A 25,956-nucleotide genomic window follows, 5' to 3' on the forward strand; every position below is an offset into this window, starting at 1 on the left:
CCTGCAACTGGCCCGAATTAATTCAGAGTTATTTTAGGACGGGGCTGGGTTTCATCCCGTCTCCCCTCAGCTAAAACAAAAACCCAGGCCTCTGCATTCTGGCGAGATGGTAAATGCAGGCGCAGTTTCGGTGGGAGGGTTTCGAGTCCCGCGAAAAGTCACGCCTGGTGTCTGGAGTGGCGAATGATCACAATCTAATTCCTTTCAGCCAGATCGACAGCGCGACCAAGGGCTGGCAGCATCTGCAAGCAGCAAATCCACAGCATCCCATCCGCAGCGAGTAAGTTGAAGTACAAATACATCTTTGCATGAAAGTTGTTTGTGTGTGCATCGCATTTTGATTCCTGCTGACTCGGCTTTTTAATGCCAGGGCTTGATTTTATTTTTTTCAAAAAAAAAACTTTTTTTTAATGCATTCCCCCTTTCGTTTGGATCGTTCCTTCTTAAATGCAACAAAACATCCCGCATTTAAACAATCCCGTTGGTATCAAAGGCGACTGACACTTTGTTTCAATGTTTCATTCTGTAGTTTTTGACACTTCAGCTTGCCAGGTCCTTTGTTACAAACCCATTTCCGTGCGGCTGCCTCGATTAGTTTAATTGTATCGCGGAGAAGGGTTCACTTTAAACACGGTTACTGTAGGTATGTGACACATTGTGCAAAAATGAAGTGAGTTTGACTGGGTGTTCAGTTGAAGAAGATTGTCCCCTTTTGTCTACCCCTCATTCCTTTCTTTCTCTGGTGAATAGATCATCCAGGAGCTGAACCGTTGGCTCGCTTCGTCTGTTTGATTTTACTTTTTTTTTGGTGATCTTACTTTGTTTTCGTTTTGCGATTTGCATTTAGAGCAACACAGGCTAAATGATCATAAATTTACCTCAATTTTACAATGGTGTGTGCACCTTTAGAGCATTTTGCGCTATGGGATGGTGTGTGGTGGTGTTGTTGCATTCAAGCATGGATTAGTCAAAGGCTCAGTTAGGTGGCAGTAGCACATTGGGGCATAAATAACACAGCTCCGGTAGGAGGTTCTCTGAGGGAAGTCAGATGACCATGTTAATTATAATATATTAAATGTGTTTCGTGTGAGATTTGAATCAAGCTCGTCGCGCGACGCGTGGACTCTTAATATTTCACTGAGTTGAAAAGTAGCCGCTACTTTTTTGAAGAATCTTTGCTCAGTTTGCACACATCCGTCCCAGGCACAAAATGACGTTCCGGAGACCTTACCAGATGAATGAATAATGCAAAATGAAATTTGACTTTTTGTGGTCCGCCATCAACTTTTTCAAACGTCCGCTTTACAGCAGCCGATTAATGTCCTCTTGGCATTTAAAAAAAAAACATGTTCAGCTTTCCCTTAACATCCGTCCGTGGAATCGTTTAACCCTCTGGCTCGAAAATTAAGATTTAAAACCTTAGATTTAATTCTCTGACCGACTTGCATTTTCAGGATCCGATTGCGAACAGGCAACTGAGTTTTAAAAAAAATGTAGCAGATCGTTCACCAGTAATGAGGGAAGTCCGAAAAAGGGCGAAATCCCACTGGTGGACTGAACAATTGTATTTTTTTTATGTGGGGTGTTTGAGTATTGTGAGGTTGAGGAGGCAGACAGTTGCCATAAAGCTAACTTTAGACATCATTATTTCGTACCTATGGATTGTAATATTTAAAGATTGGATGTTTGCATAATCAATTCCTTGTATCACCCAATAAATGAGTTTTTAGCCTGATGCAGTTACTTTAGGACAATCATTTGGCTAAAGTACTGGTCTTGCAGTGTATCTACTCCAAACAACTCTGCAAAATCATCTTGACGAGTCAGGAAACAAATATAAATGTGATTTAAATCTGAATTAATTGTGCAGTCAGTTGTTTGTTATGTTCTGCAAAATGTTCGCAGATTTGAGCCCGGCTCTGGGTCACTGTCCGTGTGGAGTTTTCACATTCTCCCCGTGTTTGTGTGGGTTTCGCCTCCACATCACAAAAGGTGTGCAGGGATTGGCCACAATAAATTGCCCCTTAATTGGAAAAAATGAATTGGGGACTCTAAATTTATTTAAAAAAAAGAAACGTAACATGGTCAACAAAAGATAATTGTTACCTGTGGTTGGACTCCTGAAAAGGGCGGTTCGTGAGCTGGAGAGAATCAAAATAAATTGCTAGGAAGAAACAAAAACTACTTTGCATTGGTGTTTACAAAAGAGAAGAAAATTGGGGGGTGGGTATATTGCAAATTGTTAAAGGCAACGTGAGTGATATTGTAATAATAATTAAAGGAAAAATGTTTTTTAAAAAGTTGGTTCGGCTAAAGAATGCAGATTCTTTGAACTTGTGGAACTAGAACATAGAACAGCACAGAACAGGCCCTTCGGCCCTCAATGTTGTGCCGAGCCATGATCACCCTACTCAAACCCACGTATCCACCCTATACCCGTAACCCAACAACCCCCCCCTTAACCTTACTTTTATTAGGACACTACGGGCAATTTAGCATGGCCAATCCACCTAACCCGTACATCTTTGGACTGTGGGAGGAAACCGGAGCACCCGGAGGAAACCCACGCACACAAGGGGAGGACGTGCAGACTCCACACAGACAGTGACCCAGCCGGGAATCGAACCTGGGACCACTGGAGCTGTGAAGCATTTATGCTAACCACCATGCTACCCTGCTGCCCCACTAGACCCAGTGATCTTGAGGAAAAGGTGGTGGATTCTCTGGAAAAAGTCTATTGAGGATGAAAGTGTGCTGAACCACTGAAGGACCTGGACTGGGCAATGTAATCACCATTTTTGAAAAGGGAGATGGAGCCAATCCACATAATGACATGAAATTTGGTTTAGCAGTTGTGGAAAAATTGACATCTTTAATTAAAGCTGAAATTACTAAATATCGAAGTTAATCAACCCAAATGAATTTCCGAAGGAATAATGCTGCTTGACAAACCTGAGGAGGTGGTGTGATACATGTCTACATGGAGTACACATGGTCTTTAACAAGGTCACGTAAGGGACTATTGGAAAAGATTAAGTGCCATGGAATTAAAGGGAGGTTAAAATATTGGATTAAAAACGGGTTAGAAGATATGAAACCGAGAGTATAAGTTAAGGCATTGGTTGGAAGTGGGTAATGGTGTTCCGTAGATGTGTGTTTTGGGACTGCTCTGCTCACTGAACATTATGATTTGGAATGAAAGTTTACAGCTTTGCACACACAATAACAAAATATAAGTTATAATTAATGTTTGAGTGCCAAGTCAAGCTCAGAGAATATTAATAATGTGATATTTCCAAACAAGTGACAAACCTGAGATGCAATATTTTAAAATAATTTTAATAATTACCTCCACCACTAAAGTGGGTGGAGGCAATGTTTTTTCTCCTACTTGTTAGCCTTTGTGATGTGAACAATATAGCTCAAAGATTAATGGATAATTTCAACAAAACTTGGTCCACTGATAGGGATTGGTTCAAGGAAGAACTGATTAGCTTTTGTTGAAGCTGCCGATCTAGATTCTGGAATTTGTTAAAGGATCCATTAACATTGAGAGATATAGTGAACGAACATTTTAAAAAGAATATTGTGGGTTGCTTTATTTAGAATGTTGTGGATTGCCTCAGCTGCAGTGGTGGAATTTGCCACATCTGTCAAATGTGAGCAGAATTTTCAGAGCAGACTGTTGGATGTAGATTGGACCTCCATAATGAGATGGAAGCTCTCAAGAAAAATATTTTATTTTCAGCTTTGTCGTTACAGAGCATCAACCAGGAAAGAAAAGCCTCAAAGAGCTGTGTAATTGTAATAATGTTGAATTAACACAGCAGACCAGAAGTAAGTGCTATGCTGAGTGCCAGCTTCACTTCACTTGTTAAACTTTGAATGAAGGAAGACCAGGGAACATGGAAGAATAGAGTGAATTGGATGTTCAGATTCACCCAACATTAAAAGTAGCACTGGAATTGAATAAGACAATTAAAATAGCTGATGGAATAATAAAGTTTGTGGCAAGAAGTATAGCAGATAAAAGTTGAGATTAAATGATCAAACTGCATTAAAAAATTAATAAGGTTAGGCTCCTGTATGCATTTTAGGCCCCATAGTGTAGGATAAATGCTAATTGAGAATGATAACAAAAGACCTTAGTGGATCTGCACTAAGATCCTAGACCATACCCCAACGTTTGTTAGAATACTGGACAAGAACCCCAAACACTTTTTTTAAATTTGCAAAATTGTGAATAAAGCATTCTTCACCCCAGGAGTGATTCCACTAACCATAACCCCTCAATTATCTAAACCCCAGGGAACTGTCTTTCTATAAACAAAATTTCATTAGCCCTTTATAGGTAAACAATATACACGGTTGGAATGAATGATTATCTCACTTTTACAATATCTTAATTCTACCTTTTGCAGCCACAGAGTCTGGATACCTTAACCTAGATTTTTTAATAATATTACTGCAGCATATATATATATATGCCTGACCTCAGGCTTTTAAAAACATTACTGCAACAGATATAAAATACAATATACATAAGAAATTCCTAAACTCATCACACTAGTCTTCCATGAACAAATATACATATAAAAAAAGCTTGAAATTGGAGTGGACTTTATTAGAAAATTGATAAGAGTATGTACATTTTGATGGGATGGGACAAAGTAGAAAGAAACAAACTGTTTTCACTGGTTAAAGCATTTAGAATGAAGGCTGCATTGATGTAAGATTAAAAATAGGTGGTTAGAGATTGAAAACAGGAAAAATGTATCCATCTCAAAAAAATCCAGAGAACACACTACGTGGGGTCACTTTCGGTGGGACTGGAAGGTCGCATCAGCAGGAAGGGCTGGAAATTTCCACCCTTTGTGTGGACAGACCTTTTACTCTAATAGCTTTAAGAGTCATTTCAATGTTATTGCTCGGAGCCGAACAAAGTTGTGATATAATAAACCACACCCCTCTCTTCCCATTGCACAGACTGTCTACTTCAATGATCTTCAAAGTCAGGGGCGCGACCCGCGGATGGATCGTGTGTCGGGAGGGTCGCGGAGCCGTCTGTTGCGGCGCTCACGATTGCGCAAATTCGTGCGCAACAGCTGCACCAACCGGCTACTAACTATGCCGGCTGCGAGTGGCCTTTTTACTAATCTCCCATTCCATCCCTGCGCATGCGTGCCCGCTCATCGGTGCGCATACGCGGAGATTTGCACGACGACGAGGTCACTGTCACCGAAAAAAAACTCAATACCCTGATTAAAACAGCGGGTGTGACCATTGAGCCTTTCTGGCCTAGTCTGTTTGCCAAGGCGTTGGCTAATATTGATGCCAAAAGTCTGATCTGCAACATTGGTGCTGGTAGCAGTACCCCAGCTGCTGCAGCAGTTGTTTCCACCGCTGCCTCTGTTGCTGTTGAAGAGAAAAAGCACGAGAAGAAACAGGAAGAATCTGAAGAGTCTGACGATGACATAGCCTTTGGTCTCTTTGATTAAACGTGCCGTGCAACAACATTGTTATAATTTACAAAAAATAAATAAAAATTGAATATAAAAGCCGGCTGCTGTGGCTGAAGACCGCGAATTTGAACAATCGAAGATGCAGAAGATTTTTAAAAAAATTCTGTGTAATCTTCCTGCCTGAGGGAGGGAGAGAGAGCAGGTCACGGCCCCCAACCGTTGCCATCACGTGCTTTGGGCGCGATTGCAATTCCTCCATTTTGTCAGCAGCAAACAAGGTAAGAGAAAATGGTGGGTCGCCAAGGTCGGCTGGCGTGGGTCACGAAGGTCAGCCGGCGTGGGTCCTGAAGGTGGGTCGGAGTGGGTCCCGAAGCTTGGCCAGTTGGTAAAAATGGATCTCCGGAAAAAAAGTTTGGAAAACACTGGCCTAGTTCATAGGGCAGCAAGGTTGATAATCTGGTGTGCAAGCATGGGGCTTTGGGATGCCGGGCCTATTGACCAGATACAGAGTGCCTCAAAATGAGGAACCTCCCAAGAGAGACTGCAGGCATGTATTTGCTTATTTTCCCAGCATAGTGAGTCCCTCCGTCTGCCACTGGGTTAATACTAGTGGCAGTGGACTAAGGGCCTCAACTGGTCACAGGATGGGAAAACTTTCCATGCGCCTTTACGTCACAGAGATAATTGAGGTGGAGGTCGGGAAAGTGGTGTGGTCCCCAACTGCCTGATTAAGTGCCTCCCTGGTTACCAAACTTGCCACGGGGGGGAGGGCAGAAGATTCAGCCAGATCTGCCACATGGGACAAGAAAGGTTATTACTGGGCATTTGCTTGTGCAAAAGAACAGCTTAACAGATTTGGAATTGGAACACCTGCTCTATCTGATTGTTAATGGAGCTATGAGACTAATAAGGGACAATAAATTACCGGCACAAAATAATGATTCAAACAAAGCACTAAATATAAAATCCTGATCCGAGCATCTATTTGTCATGTTCAGCATTTGAATTTTAATCTGTTTAAAGATAGCTTGTGATGCAACATAAAGAAAGAAAAAGAAAACTGCAAATGCTCAAGTTCTGTTGCAAAAGCTGGAAATACACAGCATTTTCTGGTGGGTACCTCTCCGCCTTATACTGAAATGAGAATGAATCAGTGTTATCTTAAGCTTCTTTTACCAGAGGATGCTTTAGTTATTGAAAACCATTAATGTTTTCAAACAAAACACTTGTTCTCGAAACCAGGTGGAAGGGATCATCTCTTTATAGTAAAAGGACACATGTAGTTAGATAAAAAGACATATGTGGTTTCAAATTTGACAAAGCCTGCTGCACCAGTTTTTGCTGCTTTTATAGTAACCTAAAACAAGTCCACTGGGCTTTTTTAATTAAAATAATTTTGACCACTCTCCGTATTAGGATTGTGTTCAGAAGAAAATGCTGTGTCTTGACTTCATTCAAAACAGAAATTAATTGGAAAATTGTCACAGACTTCAGGCAGCTGCACACTCTGCAAACTCAGAAATTTCTTACGGCATAAATGTTTGAAGGAAAACCAACGGATTGATGACCAAGTGAGATGCATTAGTTTCCAGTTTTTAAAATAAACTGGCTATATTTTGTTATCAAAAGCAAGTAGAACGTGACATGTTTGTGAGCACCCCCACCTTCAGAACTGCAAAACATGCTGCTACATTATGAGTATCGTGAATTTTTTTTTTAAATCTTGAAAGAAAATGAATGACACTAGGGTTAATTTAAGGCACTGACCCTGCTGCCCAAGAGAAATGCTTTGCCTTGATTGGATTTGAAAGGATTTTGATGTATGTTCGTCATGTAATGAAGTTTGACAAATTCGGAAGAAAGTAACTTGCCTTGTTTTAAACTATGGGATTGAGGTTAGGAGAGCATTAGCTTGGAACTTGTAGTCAGTTTATTGCAAAATACGTAATAAAATTGTTTTGTGATCATTGTTTGTCTTGTTTTATGGTCTGTGCACATAATATATTTACCAGCAGCCATTCATTCTATTTTTTCCAAATAAGATGTGGTGGAGGGGGTTGGTTTGGGTTGGGGGGCTACATAGAAGAGCACCTGGGTGGTGTGGAATTGGGAGTGGGATGGCATGCAAGATATGGACTTCCAAGGCTTGGAAGGATGGAATGGGAGATTGGGATGACATAGGAAGGAGTGGGATGGGGGGATGATAGGAGAGGGATGAAAGAGATGAGCATGGCATGGGAAGGATGAAAGCGCATGGCTTTGAGATTTAATGATATACTGTTGCAAAATAGATACTAATTTTGCCACATGTATTTTGTGGCTATTTTCCCCAGTTAGTAACACATTTTCTGCACACAGTAAACATTTCCAATATTTGGATTGCAGGCTTATTGCACTGAATAAATTTGCCTTAGCTGATATGAGAGCCAAAAAAAAAACAGTCTCATCTTTAAAAGCCATTGACAAAGTACTGCAGATGGTGGAAATCTGTAATAAAACCCAAAAACGTTGATAAAACAAAGGAGGACAAGCAGCATTTTTTTTTATTTGTGTGGTAGGCTATATTAGGGGTATTGCGGTACCTAGGTGGGATGTACCTTATACTGTAGTATGAGTGGTAGAACCTGCCTGCTGGTCCCGCCCAGCAGGTGGAGCATAAGAGTCTGTGTTTCACCCACAGCTGTCATTCTGTACCGGAGCTGCTGGGGTAACTACTTGTTCATTAAAGCCTTCAATTGGATTACGATTTCGCTTCAGTAGTGATTGATCGTGCATCAATTTGTTTATGGGATGTGGGCGTCGCTGGCTGGGCCAGTATTTGTTGCCCATTCCTGAAGGCATTTAAAAGTCAATCACATTGCTGTGGATCTGGAGTCACATGTAGGCCAGAGCAGGTAACAATGGCAGGTTTCTTCGCTAAAGGACATAAGTGAACCCGATGGGTTTTTACGACAATCGATTCATGGCCACCATTAGACTTTTAATTCCAGATTTTTATTTAATTAAAATTTCACCATCTGATATGGTGGGATTCAAACCCTGGACCCCAAAGCATGATTCCGTGCCTCTGGATTACTAGTCCATCGACAATAACATGTTGCCACTGCCTTCCCTGTAAATAGAGGAACAGAGTTAATACTCCAGTTTGAAACCCTCATGCCCAACATGAATGGACAATCTAATGGGCGGGGTGGGGGGGGAACAGTTGCAAGTTATCAGGTGTAGAGGCCTGATAATAGCATTTAAATGTATTCAAAGTGGGAACCCGCGTTCAAAGGCAGGATTAATATTGCATCGTTGGCGGGGACAAATGCTATGGGAAATCTTGCTGGCATAAATCATGTTTTGAAACTCCCGGGGCAGCACAGTGGCGCCGAGGTCTCAGGTTCGATCCCAGCTCTGGGTCACTGTCCGTGTGGAGTTTTCACATTCTCCCCGTGTTCATATGGGTTTCACCGTCACAACCCAAAGATGTGCAGGGTAGGCGGATTGGCCATGCTAAATTGGAAAAAATTAATTGGGTATTCTAAATTTAAAAAAAGTTTTGAAACTCCTGTGGATTTTCCATTTCCGCCACCAATCCTGACCCCTGTAATTGGGAACGGATAATCCTCTACTTTGAATATCATGAAGGCAGACATGGATAGATTATTGTTAAGTAAGAGAGTGATAGTTTGTTGCCATCAGATCAGCCACAATTTTATTAAATAGCAGAACAAGCTTAAGGGGCTGAATGGCTCCTTCTGCTCCTTGTTCATTGGCAAGGTTTGGCAAGTGACCCATCTCCGAATCTGTTCGTGGAAACAGGGAGCCTGGAGAGAGGGCAATTAGAGATATAAATTATTCATAGGCCACAGATTAGAAGGTTTGGTTTTGAAGGTAGAAGACAGTTGATTTACATTTCTGTTCTGAACATCCCAAAGCATGCCATGTTGACATAGGGTTGGGCTGTGGGCGTTATACAGTTTTGTTTAATTTATCTGGGTTTTTGCAAAAAAGGCAGTGTCGAATTTGGTCTTGTGTAGGTTGCAGTTCACTTAAAGTTCATGAGTTTTGTAAATAAAGAGACTGGAAGAAGTGCGAGTCTTGGGGATAGAGGAAGGAATCTACAGTCTGCTAAGTAAATTGGGGAAAATTAAGACTAAAAAATGAAATTGGGATAAAATAAAAAAAGGGGAATTGATAAGGGCAGATGTCTGAAGGGGGTTTTGATAGACAAATTAGCATACTAGTGAAAAAAGCAACTGTTTACCTATGTGACAAGCGAAAGCAATGGGATATAGAAGAGGTAATTTCCAAGTGGAGAGATAAAGAAATTGGCACTTGTATGCTAAAATGCCGGGTCCACAGGATAGGTAACATCAAACAGAAATAATTATGTATCCATAACGCAATAACTAAAACACAATAACACAGTGGAGGCAGCTACCATCACAGCCACCCCCAAGTGCAGATATCAGTCTCTTCTGAAAACAAACTTGCAAAAAGGGCAGCTGGTTAAATTCTAAAAATTGAACTGAGAAAATTACACCTTTGCTGAAACAGTTTTCCCAAATATGGACAAGTAACCTGTCCGTGGTAATTATCTGCTGGATTTCACTCAGAGTTATATAATATTGGATGTTGTTTGGGAACACAGGGTATTTCAGAGTTTAGGAAACATAGGTATTTGGAAACAAAGGGGCAACTTCATGTAATACTGTGTGTGTATGGGCACCTGTGTAGTTATGTGTACTCTTGTGGCGTATTATAGTATTTCTTGTCATTGATCACAAAATTACGGGAATATTCCTTCCTGATTTGCATGACTTTTCTCACATTGTACGAAACTGAAAATATATACTGCTAAGAACCAATGGTCCAAGTTACCGTCTGGATTTTGGAATACCTGCGCATTTAACATCAGGATTCGTAACAAAATTAGAGGGTTGTCTGGTATTTTGAAATAACATAATTCCTTGGGTGTGGTGTAGGCAAATTTGTAATACTTAAACATAACGAAAGTGAGGAACCAAGTTAGAACATAGAACATAGAACATTACAGCGCAGTACGGGCCCTTCGGCCTTCGATGTTGCACCGACCTGTGAAACCATCTGAAGCCTATCTGACCTACACTATTAGCTGGTGTGTGATTTGAAATAAGGTGGCTGCAACATGACTTGCAATAGCTAAGGCTTGTTTGGGAGTAGATAATATAACCTTGAAAAGTCTGAAAAGTGTACCTAATGCTAAATTTATGTAATTGCTGATTTAGAGTATAATTTGGAGTCTCTGCAGGGAATAAGAAAGTGTTGGTAATTGAATAGCGAAGCATTTACATGTACAAGAGTTGTCAGGTAGACCAAGGTCTTTGAAAACTGTTATGGGAGCGGTGTTTTCAGAACCCCAAAATGTACCATGGAGTTCAACCAACCTCTCCCTTTACTGTTTCTTTTGAAGCACATGGCTTGTTCTCCAGGTGTGGTATTACAATTATGGACACGTGAGTTTTTAAGCACAAAACAATGTTTATTCCATGAATTCAACTTAACCTTTTAAATAAACATTGGATCACTTAACACCCCTTACGGCTGTTTAGCACAGGGCTAAATCACTGGCTTTGCAAGCAGGCCAGCGGTGCCGGAATGTGGCGACTAGCGCCTTTTCATAGTAACTTCATTTGAAGCCTACTTGTGACAATAAGCGATTTTCATTTCATTTTTAATTTCATAACCCCGAAAATAATACAACACTAAATAATCCCTCAAAATGTTCCTTCAAACCTCCAAAAGACTTCACCTTTAACAACAGACATGAGGTTACATTCAATATACTTATAGTCTTTGGATTTTCAGACATTAGCAGACCAGTTCTGTGGTTTCTTCTTGCAGCTTTTTGCAAAACACACAAACACTCCCAGCTTTCTCCTCAAACCTGAAACCAAAAGCAGAAGTGAGCTCAGCTCAGCTCCTCCCCACCCTCTGACATCACTTCAGTAATATGAGCTGTTTCATTTCTTAAAGGTACATTGCTTAAACATCCATTTCTGAAAGGTATTCTCACATGATAAAATGAGGAAATTGAATTAGCTAAAATGCAACTACAAATGAAGGAAAATGATAAAGAGAAATAAATAGAAATGAAGAAATCTGAATTAGAGGCAAAGTAAAAAATAGAACTGAAGAAATTTGAAATGCAGGTAAAGCAAAAGGAAAGGAAAAGAGAAAAGAGACAGCTTTTCGAAGGGAATTGGAAATGGAGAAGTTAGCAGTGGTAGAAAGGGAAAAGGGAGTCAACTTAAAATGCTGGAAGTTAAAGCAGAGACACCAGCGCAGATTGAGGGAGGATGTAGTTCTAGACATGAACCTAGTGGGGAGATGTTTGGATTTGTACAGGCCCTTCCAAAATTTGATGAAAAGGACCTGGAGGCATTTCAAAATTTGAAAGCAAGATAAATAAAATGGTCGCAAACTATTTGGATGCTGCTCTTAGAGAAAACACGTTGGCAGGGCAAATTAAGTCGATTCATCCTTGTCTGGGGCGTATGATAGAGTGAAGAAAGCTATATTGAGTGCTTAAGAGGCTAACAGACAAAAGATTCAGAGTGAAGAAAGCTATAGTGCTTAAGAGGCTAACAGACAAAAGATTCAGAATGAAAGAAAATAGTCTGGATAGATATATTGAATTTGAAAGGATTAAACAGCAATTTTTTTTTTTTTTTATAAATTTAGATTACCCAATTATTTTTTCCAATTAAGGGTCAATTTAGCGTGGCCAATCCACCTACTCTGCACATTTTTGGGTTGTGGGGGCGAAACCCACGCAGACACGGGGAGAATGTGCAAACTCCACACGGACAGTGACCCAGAGCCGGGATCGAACTTGGGACCTCAGCGCCGTGAGGCGGTTGTGCTAACCACTAGGCCACCGTGCTGCCCTTTAAACAGCAATTTTGATAGGTGGGTGAGAGTATTAAAAATAGAAGGGACTATGAATTTGGAAGAATTCAAAGATTCATTCCCTGCAGTGGAATGAGGCATGTGGAGGAGCAAAGAGTTGATTTTGCTCCAGGAATATTTTTTTGAGGTTCTCCAAATATTCCATTAGAGTGCTTTCTCCCCATGTAATGCCTTTATTCTTGTTTGCATCAGTGCAGCCATATCCTGCAGCTGATCCGGTCTTACACCCAAAAAGATCCAAGCGGTTTGGGCCAACTCTTTATGTTTTCCACCTTTTTCAATGTGTGGCACACAACATAAATCTTTGTACAGAAGTTCTTTCCTTTCCCTGGACCACCCATTTGGACTCCTTTGGGATCTTGGAGTCAAAACAGCAAGGCAGTGGAGCTTGCTGATGATTATAGATTGGTTCAGCCTTTTTTTTCAACACATTTTTAAGTCTGAGAAAGAGAAAATAGGAATGTCCAAGAAAAGACAGTCAAGCAAGAGTGTTTTAAGCAAGTTTTAAAAAGTTTAAGCAAGGTGGTTAAAAATTCCAAGAAGACTTTACCTCAAAGTATAAAAGACCTAGCTGAGGGAATGAGGGATATGGGGAAAGTTAGATGATTTATTGTAATAAACTGGGCCATACAAAAGCATTATAATAGTAATAATAATAATAATCTTTGTTAATGTCACAAATAGGCTTATGTTAACGCTGCAATGTTATGCTGGGAGTTAAATGGGAATCCGGTTGGAGTTAACTCTCAAGAAAGGAAATACCAAATCAGAGAATGGAGAAGAGGAGAAGGTGGTAGGGTTTGTACACAAAGAAGAGAAAATAATCGCGGTGAAAATATGTGAACAACTTGTACAGGGGTAAAGTGAACAGCAGGTGGCTGATGTGTTTAAGGATTTCGAATGTGAATGGAAATATATTTCATGTGTACAAAATTGAATTGGGAAAGATATTAAAACTTTGAGATACAGGAGCAAGTCAATCCCTAATGTTGCAGGGTAAAGATATTTGTTGTTCAGAAGGGATATTGAAGGAAGAGGTTCTGGTTGGCAGTATTCATAGAGAGGCTAAACAAATTCCTCTCTTGAAAGTAAACTTAGAGAGTAGCTTGAAGATGGGAGAAGTGGTTGTAAATGTGGTAGAAACAATTCATTCTTGGGAATGATATAGCTGGATTACAGAAACTAGTAATGTCAACTGTGGTTGAACAGCCAGCAGAAAATCAAGCTACAGAAGAATTCCAAATGGACCATTCTGGCATGTTTCCTGATTGTGTGGTAACGAGATCACAGAGGCACATAAGATGAGACGTGAGAAGGAGGAATTAGGAGCACGCAATGAGAAAAGTGAGATAAGGTCATCTGATATTATATTTAGTAAGCTGAGTGAAGATGGAAAAGGCAAAGTCATCTCCTGGGAAGTAACCTCTGCTGCCGACTGAACATACGGGACAGAGTGTCCACATTACCTTGTCTGGAACTAGCGCAGTGTGCAATGTTGAAATTTAAATGTGTGCAAGAGTCAGACACCATTTTGTGATGCAGTCATTCCTGTCTTTGTTCCAAAACATCATCCTCACCTCTTTCCAGATGGCTTCCTGTCGTGCGTCAGGGATGTGGTCGGGTCATAGTCACACCTTCTGTCCTGGTTCCGTGAGCATCTTGTGTTCCAGGATGGGAGTTTTACCTCGAACGCTTGACAACACAGCTCAAACTCCCGTATATCTTGCCTTTGGGAGGGTGTGAGATTTCCTCTCTGCTCTTCCTAAGCACTGTCCTCATCAACAGGCTCTGGGTTTAGTGAAACCACTAACACCTCTTGGTCATGCCATCTCTTCAAATGATTGACATGGTAGATTTGCTCTTTCTTTCTCTGGCCTGGTTGCCTTTCTTTCTAAATGACCGGACTCAGCTTCTCAATGATTTTGCAGGGTCCCTTCCAGGTTGTCAGAAATTTACATTCAGTGGTCGATACCAATTATCAGGACACGTTATCCTGGTTGGAAATCTCTGATGGTGTGCTCAGATTGTATCCCTCGCTTGGTTGAATTGAGCCCTTCCACTCATCTCAAGTCCAGGCAGTTCCACTGTTGAGAGACTGTCTTCATGCTCATCATCAGGAGGGTCCCCTTTCGCATCCCCCAGACAGGACACAGCATCTGATGCAGTACACTAGGGCTGCTCCAATAGTACCTGGGACATAAGGGAAATCTCACCCAATCAATACGTGATATGGCATGTACTTCATAACACTAACCTTGGCCTGGCAATCGCCTTGGGGTGTTTGAAAGTGGAGGTATGTCCATGTACACAATTGATTGCCAATGTATCTGCTCCTTCCTCCAGTGACCTGCCTTTGGGTACCACACTTGGGTCTACCAGAGTTACCATGCTCCCCAAGTCCAAGGTGTCCTCTACGATTCTCTCTTCCACATACAGTTGACGGGTTCTTGGGGGTACAGGGTTGCTGATGCCTTAGGCTGTAAAGCAATCCAGGACACAAGAAAAAGAAAGCGAAACAGGTTTATTTTAACTCAAAAGGTTAAAAGCAATTACTGTGGCTGTACAACACAAATGCCCCAGCCCAGGACTATCAGAACTCCTGATCTGGGACTGGGAGACCTTTGGCTAAGATCAAGCACGGAACAAGCCCAAGGTGAGGTGCAATGTATTTTTTATCACCTTGGATATTGTATGTTTCTCTTGTAGAGATCATGAATTGAATTCAATTTGAATTGCCTTTTGGAGGAAGCAATGAGATGGATTAAGGGCTTGCCTGTCCACTCTGTGGATTGGCTTTGTACCTTTAAAAATGCAAAAAATATATCTGGAAAAAAAAAGGCTCACTAACGAGTCCCAGCTGGGCGGGACTCTGCCCGCTACCAGGGGAACTCGTATTTTACGAGCCCCACAAGATCGATCAGTGATGCCCTGTGGTCCTTATGAGGGTTATCACAGCCTGCAATACAGTTACAGTCCATATCCTTGGGATCTTCCTTTGTCCTAGGGTCATCCTGACAGGGACATTGTCCAACCAGGTGTCCCAGTTCCCTACAAGCGTAGCATCATTTCCTCTCCATCGTTGGGAAATGGTGCACTTCGGTTAGTGCCCTACTTCCCACAGTAGGTTTCTCCATTTGTCCTGCCTTCATCAGTAACGCTGTTGCCTCCCTAGTGGTAGAGTCCTGAGGACGTGATCCAGGACGACTGTTTCCACCACTTGTCCAGGGCTCAGCTCCTCTGGTTGTAGCCAACTCTGGGCCAAGTGTATGGAATCAAATATCTGGGAATGGGGTGCTCTGGCCTCTTAATATACCCAGGCATGGGAGCACTGAGCTCACTGAGAAGTCATTACTCCTAGCCATGCTAGGATCTCTTTCTTCAGTGCCTCGTAATCCTTAGCCATTTTCTCCTCTAGGACATAATAAGACTTCTGGGCTTTGCCAGCCAAATATGGGGCAATAATTCCAGCCCACTGTTCTCGTGGTCAGACGTTCCTGTTCTCTGCTCAGATAACCTCAGGAAAACCTCCACATCATCTTCCTCAGTCACCTTTTGCAGCACTTAGCCTATGGAGTTCAACCACTAGTTGCTGCTGACTCTTCATTTGCTCTTCCAGCAACTAATGTCTAGTCTCTGATTGAGTCTGGGTGTTTTGTGCAGCGCCCCAATGGACCAGTGCAAGTTTTTGTATTTGAGCTTCCATTATGGAACTGAGTTCTCCATGGTTACCCACAACCTCTTGCATATTCTCCTCCAAATGTGACATTGCAAGGGGCTGGGGATAGTGATAGGCAGAATAGAGTTCACTCAATTCAAAAGCTCACACAGCTGTCCAAATACCAAAAACTGAATCTATTTCAAGGTCTTCAGATACTCAACAAAACAGGAAAGAAAGGATATAAACATTGCGCTGCTCTTTGAACCTAATCTCACACCAGGCTGTCCTATCGTATCAGGCAATGGGACCCTGTTGTGAGGACCTCTCTGGCTACATCGAGGGCATCTTGAAACCCATCGTACAAGGAACCCCCAGCTTCTGTCGCGATACGATGGACCGTACTTATGCGTGTGGAACTTGGCTATCAGTTTCTGCTCGATGATTCTACATTGTCGCACATCCTGAAGGCCGACTTGATGAACGTTTACCCGAAGGTCAGAGGCTGAATCCCCTTGACTGCTGAAGTGTTCCCCGACCATAAGGGAACATTCCTGCCTGGCGATTGTCGCGCGATGTCCGTACATCCATTGTCAAATTAAATGGTTGTAGTAACAACCGCCATCTAAATAACTTGTGTTCCAATTTTGAAATCACTCCAGAAATGTTTGGAGATTATGGTCTTGAAATATGATTGTTTCTGCTGAATTACTGGCCACAAAATCTCAAAATATTGTATTGCCAATACCAAACTTAAAGTCACTTTTTCAATTGTACAATATGTCTGTTGTTGAAGATTTAAAATACTCCACAAGTGTTCTAATTTCAAGTTCATCTTCCTGTAACAACACAGTCCCCGCACCAATGTCACTAGCATCCAGAGCTGATTTAAACTATTTGTCATAATTTGGTGAGGCCAACACTGAAGCTGTTGTCAACGCAGCGTTTAAATGTTGGAATGCAGTTCAGCAGTCCTCTTTCCAGTTAAATTTCTTGTTCTTCTTCAAGAGTTCTGTTAGTGCTAAAGTTTGGCACAAACTTAGGATAAAATCCACTCATTCCAGAAATCTTCAAATCTCTTTTCTTGTTGAAGGTCCTGGAAAATCCCAATGGCCTGGCATCTCGTGGAACAATCTGACCATATCTCACAATATGTCCTAAATGTTAAATAAATTCAATTTTTCCAAATCCATGACTAGATTAACTTTTTTTAAATGTTCAAACAGTTTTTTTAGGTGTTGCAGATGTTCTTTCCAACTTCGACTAAACACCACTAAGCCATCAATGTACACTGCACAGTGACTCAGTCCTTCAATAACTTTATTTGCTAGTCTCTGAAATGTTGCAGGTGCATTCTTCATCCTGAATGACATAACTTTAAATTGATAAGGTCCATTTGGCACCACGAATGTTGTGATTTGCTTTGGCCTCTCGGACAAAAGTACTTGCCAGTATCTGTTTAGGAAGTTTATTTTTGTAATGAATTTAGATTGTCCAACTCTTTCAATGCAATCCGCCAACTGTGGTATTGGAAACAAATCCCTTTTGGTGATGACATTCGCTTTCCTGCAATCCACACAAATTCTTTATGTTCCATCTGACTTCGGCACCATTATGATAGATGAACTCCAAGCATTAGAGCCCAATTTAATAATGTCATTTTGGAACATATATTCAATTTCCTTCTGTATTTGTGATAACTTTGCTGGATTTAATCTATATGGATGCTGCTTTATTGGAACTGTTTCCCCCACATCGACATCATACATCGGTATTTCCATTCTACCTAAACAAATACTTCTATAAGATTGAAGTAACTCTTCCACTTCATTTGGTTCTTATTTGGAAGGTAACTTAACGAGTTGTTTAAATTTCCAAGTACCTTCTCATTACCCAAAGGAATTAGAGGAAAGTCGCTCAAAGAATTTAACCCCGGCTCTTGTCCCTGCTTCATTTCAGTGGTCCTCTAACGCCATGACCAAGTCAAAAAGAATAAATCTTGTAGAATCATTTGGTTCTTTATTCTACTCCTTTTTCACATTTTCTCCCAAATTTACACCCACCAACAATAAACAATAATCAGTAACAAATATGTCAATCCCCATCTCAATAACAATGATCCCAGCCTCCCACCAAACCCCAAACATTAGCCCACATGTTCACATAAACAAATTACAAAAAGGAATCGGGAATCACCCATAGTCACCATTGACACCCATCACCCCCCTCCCCCCCAGCCCTCCCACACCCCCCCCCAACTAATGTTCGCTATTATCCAGTTTTTGAAAGTGCATAATAAATAATGCCCATGAATTGTAGAACCCCTCCGTCCTTCCCCTCAGTTCAAAATAGCGGGGTCCAATTGCCCCGCCCCCCCCCCCCCCCCCCAGGACCCCGGGGGCCCGCCCGCGCCACCAATCCCGCCGACGCAGAGGTGGTTTAAAATATGTCGGCGGGAGAGGCCTGACAGCGGCGGGACTTCAGCCTATCGCGGGCTGGAGAATCGCCGCGGGGGGCATGCCGATCGGCGGGGCACGATTCCCGCTCCCGCCGATTCCCGAGTGGCGGCGAATTCCGGCCACGGCGGGGGCTGGATTTACGCCGCTCCCGGGCGATTCCCCAACCCTGCGGGGGGTCGGAGAATTACGCCCCTTGTTTGTAAATACTTTGGGGTATAATTTACGTGAATACATGTTTTTAAATCTTTGTAATGCCATATAAGATAGAACTGATAAGAAATGTTTGAGAAATGAAATCTTCTTTCAAATTATGACATTTCATTTGAAAAAAGAGGGAAAGTGTTAAGAATTGGGGAAAATTAAGTTTAAAAAATGAAAATGGGATAAAAGAAAATGTTACGTGGAATTGATCAGGGCAACTTATCAACCTTATCTGCACATCTTTGGACTGTAGCTAAGTGTACTGCTGTACTGTATTGTTATCCTTTAAGGGCAGCATGGTGGCACAAGTGATTATCACTGTGGCTTCACAGCACCAGGGTCCCAGGTTCGATTCCCTGCTGGGTCACTGTCTATGCGGAGTCTGCACGTTCTCCCCGTGTCTGCATGGGTTTCCTCCGGGTGCTCCGGTTTTCTCCCACAGTCTAAAGACGTACAGGTTAGGTGAATTGGACATGATAAATTGCACTTAGTGACCAAAAAGGTTAGGAGGGGTTATTGGGTTACGGGGATAGGGTGGAAGTGAGGGCTTAAGTGGGTCGGTGCAGACTTGATGGGCTGAATGGCCTCATTCGGCACTGTATGTTCTAACTGTCTGAAGAAGGTTTTGATATGTGCATTAGCAAGAAAAGCAAATGTTTGCCAATGTGACGAGGGGAAAGCAATGGGAAATAGAAGAGGTAACGTCAAAGTAGAGAGATAAGGGAATTGTCATTTATATGCTAAAATGGCAATTACACAAGGTGGGTAACATCAAACGGCAAGAATGATATATCCATACCGCAATAATTGGAGAAAGGGACACAGTAGAGGCAAGTTACACGCAGCTGCAGAAACAGTCTCCCCTGGAAACAAGTTATTGCTAAATCAGAAACTCGAACATGTGGTTCTTAGCGTTCAGGAAACATAGGTAGTTGGGAACAAGGAGGTAACTTCATGTAATACTGTGTGTGCATGGCCATCGGTGTAGCTAAGTGTACTGTTGTACTGTATTATTGTGCTTCTTGTCGTGTTTTTTTCTTTTAAGTTAATAAATATTCTTTATTAATTGATCACAAAATAACTGAACTATTCCTCCCTGATTCATATATCTTTTCTCACAGTACACCAAATTGAAAATATACACCACTAAAACCAATGTTCCACACTACTCTCCTGGTTTTAGGCTATCCCCCTTTGTGTTTTGGGACCCTCGCGTTTAACAATCAGCTAGCCTGGAGAATACACTGAAGCCTAAGTTTAGCCCCAGGTTGTGCAAAGATGAACTCTGATCTCCTCAGGTAGAATGACGTGCAATAATTAACTAATTGTAAACGCTACCCTCATTCTATTTACATTTAGATAAGTTGAGCGATGTACCATGTTCAATATGTATCTGTGATGAATTAAGGTTATGATAGAAAGTCGAATATTTCCTGATGATGCAGTTCTTTAAGGTGGTAAATGTATTTATTTTTACAAAAGAAGAAAGTCTAACCATATTGTGTTGACATTCAATGGTATTAGCATTGCTGGGTCGCACACCATCAATATCCTGAGGGTCATCAATGGCCTGAAACTTAACTGGAAAAGCCAATTAAATGCCAGAGCATGTCAGAGGCTGGGTATTCCGTAGGGGCAACTCACCGTATGTGTTCCCCAGAGCCTATTCATCACCTTCAAGTCAGTAGTGTGATGGAACACTCTCATCTATCCTAGATGACTGCAGCTGCTATAGCAATCAAAGTTTGACATCATACAGGAGAAAGCAGCCTGATTGATTGGCATCCATCCATTACCTCAATTATTTACTCCCTCCGCCACTAATTCTGCAGTGTGTACGATCTACAGGGTGCAGTGCAGCAATTTGCAAAGGCTCCAGCACCATCTGCAAATTCCCCTCCAAGTCACATGCCATCCTGACTTGTGAGAGATGTCCGGTAACTTCCCTCCCCCACGGCATATTCGTGACAGGAACCTCAGTGGCATGGCTGCCCACAGGGGTAACTAATCGAGGTAATTAATAGGACTACCTCCCATACTCGCGGGCAATTTCTAGCATTGGGAGGGCCCACCACCAGGTGGGAGACTGCAAGGTAAACCTTGATTGTATCCAAGCTAGTTACTGGGTAGGGATCATAGAATCCCTACAATGCAGAAGGAGAGGCCATTCGACCCATCAAGTCTGCACTGACCTTCCGTAAGAGCACCTCACCAAACCCAGTAGCTCCACCTAACAATGGGACACTAGGGAGCAATTGATCATGGCCAATTCACCTTATTTGCACATCTTTGGACTGTGGGAGTAAAATGAGCACCCGGAGGAAACCCACACAGTCACAGGGATAACGTACAAACCATGCACACAGTCACCCAAGGTTGGAATTGAACCCAGGTCTCTCGCACTCTGAGGCAGCAGTGCTAAACACTGTGCCACTCCTTCAGGGCTCACCACAGGGGCTGGTTTAGCACACTGGGCTAAATCGCTGGCTTTTAAAGCAGGCCAAGCAAGCCATCAGCACGGTTCAATTCCCGTCCAGCCTCCACGAACAGGCGCCGGAATGTGGCGACTAGGGGCTTTTCACAGTAACTTCACTGAAGCCTACTTGTGACAATAAGCGATTTTCATTTTCATTTTACCTTCATGGCTGACCCCGTGGCTAAGGCAATGCCGCTGGAATATGTCAAACTGCCCCCAAACCCCAGCCTGCTCAACAAAGCTTATCTTGTTTTGACTTTGACGTTCCCTCTCCTTCGTTCTGCAGCCACAGCAGTGGCTCCTTCTCACAGTGGTTTGGCAGTGTTAGGAAGTGGGTCACCATCCTCAATTGGTCAGTGGTCCCAGCAGCAGCTTCTGACTTGGCCGCCATTAATAAAACATCACCTGCTAGCGTGTGATCGGGTTCCACGTTTGTTACAGGCAACGGGACTTCTCAACTTGTGAGAAAATTCATCTCTTTGGCCCAGAGTTTCGCCATTATGAGGTAGCACCTGTCATGGTGAAAATAGCGGAACTGCCTGAACACGCCATTTTCACTGGGCAGGAATGGGGCTGTGGCGTATTTCATGTAAGCGGGTTCTGCAGAGGCAGCTGGCCATTTAAATCAGCCATTGCATTGATTCTGGTCTGATTTTGAGAACCTAGTTGGCTGGGATCCTGAAGTGTAAAAAGTAGACCTGATAAGAGTATGGCATATTTCTTTGGAGAAGCTGGAGACCCTTTTGGAGAGGCGCAGATAACTCTGTGGAATATGCCATAACATTTTCTTCCCTTCCCCAGAAATGGCACTAAACAAACTCCCAACAGTTTTCCCTTTAACCCAAGCAGTAAGAAGGTGGGGCTATTGTCCTCTCAGGGAAATTATCTTTGCCCTGGCAATCGTGCATCCAGGCACCAGGAAGAATTTTGGGATGGATAAGTGTTCATAGAGCTTCGTGCAAAGGAACATAGAAGATGGGCATGACCATAAAAGCCAATCGCTGTGAGCTGCCGAACGCCAGAGGGAGGGGAGGAGAGGCAGGACAACCAGGTACTACCCTGTGGAAACCAGTGTCAAAGGCAACTGAGGGTGAGTCGTTCGGTATTAACAGGCATAGGTGTCATGATGCTGCAGCAACTTGAGTCACAATCTACCAAACTCCCCCACCATGCCCTGTCAGTGGCTGTGAAGGAACTGTCACTCTGAACTTCTATGCCGAGGATTTTTCGAGGAATCATTTGGGGAAATGTTTGGTATATCCCAGTCAGCAAAACACAGCTGCATTAAAGCTCTACCAAGGTCCTGTTTTCTCCTGTGGGGCTCATCTTAATTTCCTTGATGTTTTGGCACCTCAGAAGCAGCGAGCCACAGCCTTTGCCCAGTTAACAGGGTGTTACTAATTGGGCCCATGTTGCCAGAAAGGTCTCATTTCAACATGCAGACACTTTTGTCAACCAGACATTCTTTACTCAGTCAATATACAGATGTTTGTGACCACAACAAGGTCTTCCTTCAAGTGTGCAAGCTTCCCTGGCAGCTGCGATGACCTCTTCATCCTAAGGAGTCCCTAACTCCCTCAGGTTTTTCAACCATTAATGCAGATCCCTGATTTTCTTCTAGGGGCTTGCCTCTTAAGTACTTGGCTAATGATCCCCTTAAGAGCACACAGAGGCCGGGCACAGCTACAACAGCAACCATGGCATCACCAGCAGGACCATCGTGTAGGCCATTAACATTTTAAAGATTCACTTCAAGTACCTCGATTGCTCAGGTGGGGCTCTGCATATGCCTCAGCAAGGTTATCATGAATAGTTATGGTGTGCTGCATGCTGCACAACATTGGGGAGGGGCATACAAATCGATGATGATGAGGCCAGGGGCAGAGCTCCAGGCTCTGAGGAAGAGGAAGATGAGGGGGAAAAAGGAACTCCTGTCCATTCGCAAGATTACAAAACGGATGAAGAGGCCGCCTATGTCAGAACAGGGGAGGCATGGCCTTGTAGCTATGTTCTTGAGGGGATCATCACCAGATGGATCCTTGTGCAAAATAGGTTCTCATAAGGTCCTCCGACATCACTGTTGCCATTACAGCTAAAGAACATTGCAGAATAACTTCACAATTGTTCAAAGGACTGTCCATTGCCCCCATAAAGGAGAGAATAAGCATCAATAAGCTTGACTCAGTCATATTTGTAGACTGAAATCCAAATTATCATTACCGTGTCCCTCATCATATTGCATATATACATGGTAATAAGTCATTCACAATCTGGCCCCCTCACCTAAACACCAATGACTGTAAATGAGGGGCCCATGCTGACAATTGCCCATAATCAAATCATGCCCACATTACTGCGAGTGACACAATGAGTGCGATTCAGTGAACATAAAACAAAGTCCGCTGTCGGGTGCGTTTAGCAGGGTGTTTCTCAGTGGATGCAGTGCCAAGAAACGCCCCGCTATACAATGGCACTTTGATGTTTCTTTTAGCCTCAGTGAGTTTCTCCCCACCAAGGCCTCACTTAGAGTGATTTCTTGCTGGTGGGCAAATCTTGTTCAGAGTTTTCGTTTATATTGTGTCTCCACGGTTTTCTACCAAAATGAGTCACTTCGCATTTCTCCACATTGAACATCTGCCACCTGTCCACCCACTCTATTTGTTTGTCTATGTCCCTTTTGAAGTTCTACATTATCCAGTTCACAATGCTTCCAAGTTTTGTATCATTCTCAAGCTTTGAAATTGTCCCCTGCACACCAAGATCTAGATCATCAATACATATCAGGAAGAGCAAGGTCCTGACAGTGGACCCTGGGGCACCCCACTACAAACCTTCCTCCAGCCCAAAAAACATCCATTAACTACTACTCTCTGTGTAATGTCACTCAGCCAAATTCATGCCCTTGTTGCTAACATCCCTATTATTCCATGAACTATAGCTTTGCTCACTAGTCTGTTGTGTGGCACTGTATCAAATGTCTTTTGTAAGTACACCACATCAACAGCATTTCCCTCATCAACCCTCCCTGTTACCTTGTCAAAAACTTCAGCAAGTTAGCTAAACACAATTTTCTCGTAAGAAATTCACACAGGTTTTCCTTAATTAACCTGCATTTGACAATGTTGCTATTAATTCTGTCCCATGTTGGCAGCTGTTACGACAGATAAAAGGAATCGATAAGAACAATGCACTACAGCTAAGATTCCATTCTGACTTTATTTTTCATTTTCCTCCCAAAGTTTTTGGAATGAGAGAGGAGGGTAATTTTACAAATGGTTTTAAATTTTAGATCAAAATTAGAAACATATTTTCTTTTGTCCAATGCACATAGCTAAATTCTGTTAGTTGTTATGAATAATCAATTTTACTTGGTATTCATTTTGTTAAACTTACTTTACGCTTTACTGGAATTGCTCCAATAAACTTCCATACCAGTGGATCTAACTTGCTGCCAAAACAGCTGGAGTGACAGATTGCAGTTGCCCCAAGAGCAGCCACCGCACCACAAGTGAGCTGTAGGTGGACAGGAACTTGTAGTCATGCTCTGCTTAACCCACCCACATTGCAGTCTTGTCAGGTTTCTATTATTAGCATTCTTATTAGTGATGAATTTGAACATAGAACATAGAACAGTACAGCACAGAACAGGCCCTTCGGCCCTCAATGTTGTGCCGAGCCATGATCACCCTACTCAAACCCACGTATCCACCCTATACCTGTAACCCAACAAACCCCCCCCCAACCTTACTTTTATTAGGACACTACGGGCAATTTAGCATGGCCAATCCACCTAACCCGCACATCTTTGGACTGTGGGAGGAAACCGGAGCACCCGGAGGAAACCCACGCACACAGGGGGAGGACGTGCAGACTCCACACAGACAGTGACCCAGCCGGGAATCGAACCTGGGACCCTGGAGCTGTGAAGCATTTATGCTAACCACCATGCTACCCTGCTGCCATTGAACATCATGCCACTTAAATTTGCTTTACAAACACTTGGATGAAAATGGGTGAGGCGCAATTCTTCCTGGTGAATCTGCCCCTCTGGATTGTTGAGTGCTTTACGCTCTACGTGGCAGCTCTCCATACTTCATGACCTGTATAGGAAGCAATCTGCAGGGCGGCACGTAGCAGAATGGTTAGCACTTGGACTGCGGTGCTGAGGACCCGGGTTCGAATCCCGGCCCTGGGTCACTGTCCGTGTGGAGTTTGCACATTCTCCCCGTGTCTGCGTCAGTTTCACCCCCACAACCCAAAGATGGGTCCCAGGTTCGATTCGATTCTGTGTGCAAGTTAGGTGGATTGGCCACGCTAAATTGCCCCTTGACAAAAAAAAAGAATTGGATACTCCAAATTTAAGAAAAAAAGGAAGCAATCTGCAAATACAATTCAGTTTTAAGCCTTGTAAGCATAAGATCATGAGATCGTAAGAAATAGGAGTAGCATTAGGCTATATGGCCTATTGAGCCTGCTTCGCCATTGGATACGATGATGGCTGACTGTGACTTTTTCTGCCTGTCTCTCCATCTCCCCCCTCCACACACACATACACACACATATATATATACACACACACACACACACACTCACACCAAATATTGCTGCTTCCTCTCCTGGGATGAAAGAATTTTTTTATTTTTTTATTTTTTTTTTATTTTTATTTTTTATAAATTTAGAGTACCCAATTACTTTTTCCAATTAAGGGGCAATTTAGCATGGCCAATTCACCTAACCTGCACATCTTTGGGTTATGGGGGCGAA

General features: G+C 42.5%; 1 protein-coding gene across 5 annotated transcripts in view; it reads left to right on the forward strand.

Moving 5' to 3' along the window:
- Positions 1-71: 71 nt before the first annotated feature.
- Positions 72-25,956, forward strand: part of LOC119969596 (DNA (cytosine-5)-methyltransferase 3B-like) — a 307,538-nt gene continuing 281,653 nt past the window's right edge. For 4 of the 5 annotated variants that reach the window (XM_038803412.1, XM_038803414.1, XM_038803413.1 and 1 more), the window contains exon 1: positions 78-280. In XM_038803412.1, the coding sequence (XP_038659340.1) occupies positions 114-280 (167 nt within the window). In that variant the 5' untranslated portion in view covers positions 78-113. Of the gene's footprint in view, positions 281-25,956 lie in introns of all 5 variants that reach the window. The other variant, XM_038803415.1, reaches the window with a different exon arrangement.

This window comes from Scyliorhinus canicula, chromosome 7 (assembly GCF_902713615.1).
Source record: "Scyliorhinus canicula chromosome 7, sScyCan1.1, whole genome shotgun sequence".
Lineage (NCBI taxonomy): Eukaryota > Metazoa > Chordata > Chondrichthyes > Carcharhiniformes > Scyliorhinidae > Scyliorhinus > Scyliorhinus canicula.